Raw genomic sequence first — 9,760 nt, forward strand, 5'->3', positions numbered from 1 at the left:
AGCTCCTATAAACCAACGTTTAACATCCGTAGAAGAAATCTGCATGGTATCCTACAGACGAGTTTTGGTAAAGGGCTGCTGCTTATGATAACTGACAGTGAGACTGCTCACAAGGCCCATTGAAAATGGTCAGCATTATCCTTCCTTTGGCTATTGGAAGGGGAAGGGTTAAAGGGTCTGGAAGTGTCTCTGGCCTGTGATAATAAGGGGGAAAATGCTGTAACAGATCTTACATTATCCACACCTGCCTTTCCAGTTAAAATGCCTCCTCCCACACCTTACACAGATTGCCTTAAAAAATTCATCATTTTTTGAATGCTAAAAAGCGTATAAAGGCCCACTCCTCCAGGCCGATTCTTCTTCTCAGCGAGCGAAAAACACTCTACAACCTGGAAACAATGGGCGGCATTGAAAAGTCTAGGGATGGACAGTAATTAAACAGCGGGGGATCCCATCCCTCCAGGCAGTGGCCTAGAGTTCAGCACCTTAGATGTAGCGGAGTAGAACATACACCCCACAGCACATTACAATCCCTTTAAGGTGTGGCTCCTTTTAGCACCGAGCTTTCTCAAGGGGACACAAGAACAGACAGAGAAAATAAAGCAATAAATATTTACAACAAACTTCACTTCATTCAGTCATCAAGAGCCATTAGCATCAGCCAATCAACATAGGGAAATGGTAACTTAATGAAGGTACATTCTCCCTAATTAAACGTGGAAAACGTGTAATACAAATTTAGTGTATTCTGCCTTATCTGTGAAGAATACATATATATCTATATCTATGAATGTGTATGTATATATATATATATATATATATATATATATATATAATATTATAATAATAATAATAATATAATAATAATAAAATACTATAATAATAATAATAAAAATATAATTGATGACAAATTATAAGAACAAAATTTCGATTCGTTTTGGAACTTTACTCCATTTTATCTATAATTTTAATCGGATTTTAATCTAATCGGATGTCTCTCAACATTTACTATCCAGCCTTCATTCCTCATATCTCAATCCTTTCTTCCCTTTGCTCCTAGTATCTATATTTATGAAAGTAGCTGTAGGGATAAAAGCTTCTATTGTCTGCAGTGGGACCCCTAAAAAAACCATCCTTGGGCACTAGCAGTTCAAACTAAATAGGAAAGCCCCCACAGTGCCAATCTGCCTGGGAACCTATGCACCTGTAAGCTCCAAAAGCAAGAGGGGTAACAGACTGGCTGCAGGCAAAATAGCAGTAAAACTGACTAATATACCTGCTCCTGTTCTCTAACATGAAACATGAAACAAGTCAAAGAAAAGCCTCATTTTTTTCCATGTCATTTTTATTAGTGTGTATATTTTTATTCATTGTAGTTTAGTGCGATTGTCCAGTTACTGCTATTTTCGCTTTAAAGTGGAACAATTGTTAAGGACAAATAATAACAATAACGCACCTACCACATTTAACCTTTTCATTACCCAAGTGCCCTGGCAATTTTGGACTAATAACAGACTACTTCTGACACAGTAAACAGTGGTCAAACGAGAGCCCCGATTTTGCATTAAATACATTTATTATATAACCTGATTACCTATTTTTATTTTTGCAAATATACCTACAAGACAATTCAAAATGCTTCAAAAGGAAAATATCAATGGATTTCATTGCACATAATTCATTTGGAACAAAGCTCTGATTTATAAGGGGATATTAGTAAACCTGGGATCTTTAAAAGACTATTTTTCAGCCCTTAATACTAATGAAAATATAAATACGTTTGCTCTGAGATTTACATTTACTCAGAACCCAAACCACAGTATATTTTTCCAATGATCCCTTAAATTTCATCGAATGAATACAGTATAAGCTTTAATTTTTAGGAGAAAGGGGCTTTGGCACTTTCTCCTATTTTCTATGAGATGTGATTTTTAAACCACAAAAATGCATTTTCTATGATTTTTTATTTTTCGTAGACGTTTTAAACGATCCCCCCAATTTTCAGCAGAATATTTCAAACAAAATAGTATTGTTTATTGGCATAAAAGTAAAAATAATTAGCAGGTCTCCATGGTCTGCGCTGGCAAACGCACTAATACATTATTTCAATTACCAACCTCATATAAATATATGGAGATATTTCCAGAGTGCTTACCGAGGAAACTGGATGTTATTAAAATGAAGAAAATGTAAAAAGGGGTAAAAATCCAACAATACAGTCCACAATCGAACGGTTCCGTTTTATTGTTCAGTTCTGGTGACATTCCATCCACAAGCCAAAGATTGCGTTCAGGGATTGAAATATACAGAGATCTACTTATTCATTCGATTGCCAGACAGATTTCCCATTTGGTCGTTTAGTTGCTGTTACCTGAAGACCAACCTGCTTCAATTTCTTCTACAGAAGATTCCAAATCCTAATCTAGATCCAGCATAGCCCAATGTGCAAAAGTTTAGTGTCTTTACCCAGTCCATATATGAACAGAAATGGTACAAGCAGCTGGATGTGCAGATATAAATCCCCTAGCAAATAATAAATGGATTAATAATAATAAGGTATGAAGTTCTTTTTATAAAAATGAAGTGAAACTAAATGCTGCAGTTAGACAACCATTTTGATAAGAGGATAATTGAGGCGACACTGGTGTATAATTAGAGGATAATTTATGCTATATCCACTTTTATTCCACCTCCCAAAATAAACCCAGTCCATAATCATTACAGGCAAATTGTTCTGAATTTTATAGTAGCAATTTGAACAAAGTACTGCAGTTAATCATGGGAGATTTTTTTTTTTTTTGTGTATTCCTGATTAGATCTCTAATTGCCTCTCTGCGAATGTAAAAATGCCTGGGAATCGGTTCTATTTTTATCATTAACAATGTTGACAATAAAATAAAATAAAAGTTGTATTTAGAATGCACATATCATTTCGTGGCTGTGATTCTTTTACTTGTGTAGTAGCACAGACGTATCAGTATTTTTTGCCAAACCACTAACCACACTTGCATGATGCACATGTATATCTGATGACTCTGCATCGGCCGAGCAATGTGCCACTAATCCACATATCTATGGGAAGATCTCAATTATTGGGCTGTTGTCTGCTAAAGGGATAAAATGGGGATTGTCTTCTTTGTCAGACAACACCTGTGAATACTGGGGACTAAACAGATTTTTGTAATACAAATTAATATTAAAGGGAGGAGATATTGACTGCAAATAAGCCAGTCAGCAATGCTCACCCGTGGCAGCCAAGTGGTTAAATGTCAGTGCCACTCCTAACCATTGAATGCCAAGAACAAATTGATCTGGCCTAAATATATATATATTAAAAAAATGGTGCCATACAAAAAAAAAACATGGCAAGAAAAAATCCGTTGTATTTATCATTTAAAATAATGCAGAATGTGAGCAGTCTGATTCCCTTTTCTTACATATACGCGGTCGGGTAGTTGCTATTTGCTATTATTCGCAGGGAGGTGAGAGCGTTAGTGCTGGGGGAGCTCGCTGGAAGGTGGGCTCCAACTCGCACGTACAAACGCCAGTAGAAGCAGAGGGATTGTGACGTCAGGGGTTGACTGACCAATCGGGAGGCGCTGCCCTTTTGGAGACAAACCATTCGACTTGTGGCTTGTGCATCAAGTCTAAAGGCAGAAGCTGAACTTTAACAGAATCCACCTTAAATCTCTGCCTTAACAGCACAAGGCAAAACAAGTGAGAATTAGCCGAGGAGAGGGGGGCTCCTTTAACATTCTGGGGGGAAAAAAAAGCGAGAGAAAAAGAAAGAAAAGAAGACTCCATTTAGCCGTGTGCTGCAAGGCCTCTCACTCTGTGCTGCAAGGGAAGGGGGAATTACCTTAAGTATAGGGTAGGTGGCCTCACAGGGGTGGGGAGGGGGCTTGATTGCTCTCAATCAGAAAGTTTGATGATGACCATGACTACGATGGCTGACGGCTTGGAAGCTCAGGACTCCTCCAAGTCTGCCTTTATGGAGTTTGGTCAGCAGCAGTCCCACTCCCAGCAAAGCTCGCCGGTCATGGCAGCCGGTCACTACCCTCTACACTGCCTGCACTCCGGCTCCCACCCGCACCATCACCCGCACCACCAGCACGACACCAACTACTCCGGCAGCAACTCGTACAGCCGATCCCTGGCCGCCTACCCTTACATGAGCCACTCTCAGCACAGCCCCTACCTGCAGACCTACAACAGCAACAGCAGCAGCAGCACCACCACTCAGAACCGAGCCGAGGAACCAGGTAAGGCCGACCACTACACCCTCTCCTATAACTACAAGTAGCGCCCTTCTTTCATCTGCCCCTGGGGTCGCTGCGATACTCTAGCTTCTCCCTTATTAATTAAACATGCAACTTCTCTGTGGCATTGTGACTGGGCTAGACTTTAGGAACCACGGATTGTGCCAGCACCGGGCACACAGCTTTTCTTTATTTTCTGTCCCTTTTTATTTATATTATACAGATTTAATATAAACTGCTTTTTTCCACCATTTTCCCATAATTGCTCTTATACTGTGCAATTATATTTATAATAAGAGACATGCAGTGTTATACTTTAAATACACGGAAATATTTTTTACTACCAGCTATAAAATATAGGAATCTGGTTTTTTTTTCTGGCTTTGTATTTTAATAGAAAATTGTGAATTGAAGCCACTGCACCCCTCTGAGTGACAACCCAATTTAACAATAAGTACCAGAAAGGGGATGCTTAGTACATGGACTCACTTATTTTGCTTATTAGGTTATTTATTCTACTCGCTTTGCATCTTTATACGTATTGATAATTAAATACACTTTACACACTAAAACCCATTATCTGCAGCTGTATAGTATAATAGTTGTTATTGTTGTCGCTGTTCTTATGTATCTAAACAGGGGCACCATCTATCCAATCATATTCTTATTAAGCCAACTATGAGAGTGGCCCTGCTCATCATGTGGGGACTGGCCAGTTTTAATGACAGTTATTCGTGTCTTTATTAAATGACCGTGGCATTAAAATATTATTATTATAATTATTATTATTAGTAGTAGTAGTAGTAGTAGTAGTAGTAGTATTATTAGTATTATTATTATTAGTATTATCAATGGAAGTGTCTGCAAATAACGCTGAGTATTATTGCTATTGTTAATATTCAATGATAATACTGATACTGTTATAGGGCAAAATCCACTACTGAATTTGGATTACCTTGTAACCTCTTTGGGCACTGCCACAGGCCGCAGCACTGTCGGTTTAAGTGAATGAGACATTTTAAAGTGTTTTGTCATTTTCCCATGTGGTATAGTAAATATATGATAAAAAACCCTTTACTGTAGTGCTTGTTTTTCTATAGTATTTTTCGTTTCATATTTGCCATTTCGTGCGTAAATGTGCTCGTACAATGATGAGGATGAAAAGGCACCGTATTTTTGGTTTTAAATGGGTTATTTGGCCTCCTTTTGCTCTGGCAGATAAATAGGAGAGATGTAATCAAAGGCCTGCTGCTTGTATTCTAAGAATATGGGCACTCGTGTTCACTGCGTTGATGTCACAATGGAGGGGTTTGATGTGGTGTATTTGTGTCATAAAAATGGACGTGAGATTCATTTTGAAATGACCGATATTTCCCCCCAAGTTATTTATTTCCAGACGGCAGATGATTTGATTGGAAGATATATGACTGGCCGATCAGAAACTCAGAATCACCGATTGTTCACTCACTAGGCAGCAAATTGGTTACATAAAGTCAATTAGCCGTGTAAACATCTCGTTGGCTGAAAGGATCCCCAGCCTTTCCTAGAGAATAATACAATAAATCTGTTGCTTTGCTGGGGCCTCATGCAAGAGCTCGTCCGTGCCATTTATGTCTGGGTCATAGACAAAGGGCAACTAAAATTATTCCATTTTTTTAAACACATATATGGGTAATTAAATTGTGACATATTCAGCTTCTATTATATCCTAATCATGTCATTGCAACTAGCTACATACTAATCTCAGTATCATTTCTGTGCTTCTCCTTCAGCAGACCAGCAAAAAACAACGGTGATAGAAAATGGGGAAATCCGGTTTAATGGGAAAGGAAAGAAAATTCGCAAGCCCAGGACGATATACTCCAGTCTCCAGTTGCAGGCTTTAAACCATCGCTTCCAGCAAACCCAATACCTGGCACTACCAGAGAGGGCAGAGCTGGCCGCTTCTTTGGGTCTCACTCAGACACAGGTAATACACCAGGGACATCCCTGAGAGCCCCAAGGCAGAACACAACACCTAAAAGCACAATGCCAGTAAGCTGCCCAGCCATCTCCTACTAGCAGGATCTTTAATGCATATCACACAATTAATACATTAATCTAATAAGGATTCTGTTCATTGCTTTAGAAAAATGCGACTTCAGCAAATAATCCCATCCAAGGCACTTCTGCAGAGTCGCATTGCACTTTGAGCAAATAACATAATATAAATTACTTGGCTGGGAAAAATGCACAGTCAGAATATCCAAGATCCATTGTACCTCTCATATAATTTAGTTAATATTAGTTTTCTTTAGTTATGCCAGGCAGAAGATAGAGTAACTTATTATATATATATATATATATATATATATATATATATATATATATATATATATATATATATATATATATATATATATATATATATATATATATTTATGTATACGTATATACTGTACATATATACACACACATATTTATATTGCATGCACACATATTACTATTATAATGCATGATATATATCTATATATTTATATGCACATTTCTATTTTACAAACATCATATATATATATTAGATTAATAAACATATTTCTCATAAAGACATTTATGATATAAGGTAAGGGAAATGTATGTCTACATTCAGCTAATGTGGGTGCTAGTTTTGATGGCAATGTTGCCTATATATATACATATATATATATATATAAACCAAAATGAGGTTGTATTATATATATATATATATATATATATATATATATATATATATATATATATATATATATATATATATAGTACCACTATCTAACGTATGATCGTTCAAAATTCTGTGTATAAAATACTGTGGTGCTCAATCTGAAAACCTTACTGCATAAACCAGTTCCAATAATCCATATAGTGTAGCATTTTCGTGATTTATTGAGATCTCCATAGATCACAAAAATGTAGCATAATTGCAACAGTGTGTGCCATCTGATTTTCTAGAATATATAGTACCACCAGACGTTTAACAGCAACACACATGCAATATCTAAGGGGAGCTGGGTGTCAGTCTGTCCAGCAGAATCTACAGACACTGGGCCCTTGAGCTTTACTTTTTTAATACAAAGAAATCCTTACATTAGAAATATGTCTTTCCCTAAAACTGTTGATATACAATTGTAAGCGACACTGATAAATCTCAGCGTTCTTTGTGTTTGACAAGCATTACTGGCCATGCATATATTTGTGTGTGTGTGAGAGAGAGTGTGTGTGTGTGTGTGTATATGTGAGTGTGTGAGAGTGTGTGTGTGTTTATATGTGTGTGTTTATGTTATTGAGGTGGTTTTTTAATAACTCCTATTTATTCTAACAGAAATTGCAACTGCAAGATAAATACTTAAACGACTGATAGATAGATAATGACTGATAGATAATGACTGATGAAAATCAAGTAAAGAATAGATACATAAAACATAAAGAGAAACAGATAAAGATGAACAAACGGTATACAAAACGATACCCAAATACGTTTTAGATAGAAGATACACATAGAAAATGAAGATAAAAAGAATTATGGCAAAAAACCTGTGTGTGTGTGTATATATATATATATATTGCAAGTGAACGTGTGGTATGGCTTCACCATTAAGGTCCTTGGTACAGACGAACCACAATCTCCCATTAACCGTTGGATTTTCTGGGTACTCCGAGTTTCTTTCTTTAATATGAAATTCTTCTATTTTGACTGCAGGTAAAGATCTGGTTTCAGAACAAACGGTCCAAGTACAAGAAGCTGCTGAAACAAGGCAGTAATCCCCTGGAAAGCGACCCATTGCCCGGCACAGCCGCCCTGTCCCCTCGCTCTCCAGCCATTCCTCCCGTGTGGGACGTTTCGGCCACTGCTAAAGGGGTTAGTATGGCTCCCAACAGTTACATGCCTGGCTACTCCCACTGGTACTCGTCCCCGCACCAAGACACAATGCAGAGATCACAAATGATGTGAAGCTTCTAGGTCAAGTTTGGCAAAAGACTTGTGGAACAAGTGGCACTCATGCCAGTCACGTGCCAGGATCTGGGGAACATACAGTGAACCCACGAGTGGGCTAAACCTCAGTGATACACCTCATTGGCCCTTGGATAATCTCTGCCGGACTCCCAAGATAAGAACAAACAAGTTTGGATTAAAGGGCAAGTTATCTGCATGTGACAAAATAAAAAAAACAAACAAAAGCCATGTACAGCAATGTGCAGGGAGAAGTGGGCACCCAACAACAGACTTGGAACCCCATAAAATAACTGATCTTCGGACCCTGCTTAGGAACCACTGTTTTCTATAGAGACTGTGAATGAATCAGCTCTGGTGGCCGGTGCCATTCGCTTGGCAAGCTATAGAGACGTTTATAATAATGACACATATGTATATATTGTTGAATTGCAGTTGTATATATCCTTTGTATGTTATTGTCTTTCATAAATGGAAACAAAAAAACAAGCATTCCTCAACAAGCCTGTGTCCTATATCCTTTATAAGGGCATCTTTCCCAAATGTCATCTGCAACTGTCAACTTCCCATTGACAAACTACAGCTCCAGCTCCTACCCTAGTCCCTGCAGTCCTGTGCAAAATGAAGAGGGTTAGAATAAACATGTTTACAGAACAGAGACAGCGTATAGACATTGCGCTAGCGCAGAAGGAAAAAATAGAGATTGGAGTTAAATAACATCAGGTTACCAGTTGCATTTTGTGCACAAAACAAGCAACGATAATAACAACAACACAAGCAGATTCGTTTCTTACAAGTTATTTCTAAACGGTCCATCTGTGATGGAATATGCGCTGCGCTTGCCCTTAGCGCTACTGCGGGCAGTGCAAATTTAGTCCCCAAAAAAAAAAATCCGAAGCAGTTTTGTCATGCCCCTTGCTGGGAGAATTAATGGGAGAGACCTGGGCCTCTTTCAAATGCTGAACCTTGAAAGCACTGAGCCACTTATGAGAAGTCAATAGACAGCCAGAGAGTGCTCGATATAATGACAGTTACACACAGTCGTGCAAAAGGACAGTCACTATAATTAGGCACAAAGCAAAAGATTACTTACCAATACACCCCTGTTTTGTGTGTGTGTGTGTTTTTGTTTTTTATTTTTTATTTTTTTTCCAGTTCCAGTCTTCAGAAATGGCTTAAACCGGTCAGTCTTGTCATTTTGTATGTGTCGCATTGTTATGTTATTGAACAGAGCCGCCTTATCTCTCCCCCTTCCCACTGTGCAACTTTGGGTTCACATCTCCCCAGGATCATTGCTGAACAAAGCCTGCAGCTGCCGTCCCATCCAGTTACAAGCAGACATTGGGGACAATTTAACGTTTTTATCCACAAGAAGGTTTTTTTTTTCTTCCTCCATTCTCTTAAATGCAGCCATAATTAGAGTAATTTTTCATGTAGCCCGCTGATTACAGCGTTTTTACCGTCAAAGATAATTACCTGTAATTTTCTTCCACTTTTAATACTAAAAAGCCATCTTTATTTAGCTTCAGGAACAGGA

General features: G+C 38.0%; 1 protein-coding gene across 2 annotated transcripts; it reads left to right on the plus strand.

Annotated features, from left to right (window-relative positions):
• The first annotated feature begins 3,653 nt into the window (after nucleotides 1–3,653).
• dlx6.L (distal-less homeobox 6 L homeolog) lies at nucleotides 3,654–8,726 on the plus strand. Of its 2 annotated transcripts, none has more exon segments than NM_001091836.1 (3): nucleotides 3,654–4,262; nucleotides 6,032–6,228; nucleotides 7,972–8,723. In NM_001091836.1, coding segments are annotated over 3 exon segments (783 nt in total). In that variant the 5' UTR covers nucleotides 3,654–3,928; the 3' UTR covers nucleotides 8,224–8,723.
• The last annotated feature ends 1,034 nt before the right edge of the window (nucleotides 8,727–9,760 follow it).

The sequence above is a fragment of the Xenopus laevis genome, chromosome 6L (genome assembly GCF_017654675.1).
Source record: "Xenopus laevis strain J_2021 chromosome 6L, Xenopus_laevis_v10.1, whole genome shotgun sequence".
In the NCBI taxonomy this organism is placed as follows: domain Eukaryota; kingdom Metazoa; phylum Chordata; class Amphibia; order Anura; family Pipidae; genus Xenopus; species Xenopus laevis.

Bases quoted from the DNA above. Each gene is read 5' to 3' on its own strand.
- dlx6.L (XM_018266435.2), top strand. From the start codon at position 3,929: ATGATGACCATGACTACGATGGCTGACGGCTTGGAAGCTCAGGACTCC. The intron at 4,263-6,034 runs GTAAGGCCGACC...CTCCTTCAGCAG, and splicing joins GAACCGAGCCGAGGAACCAG to ACCAGCAAAAAACAACGGTG. The intron at 6,229-7,971 runs GTAATACACCAG...TTTTGACTGCAG, and splicing joins TGGGTCTCACTCAGACACAG to GTAAAGATCTGGTTTCAGAA.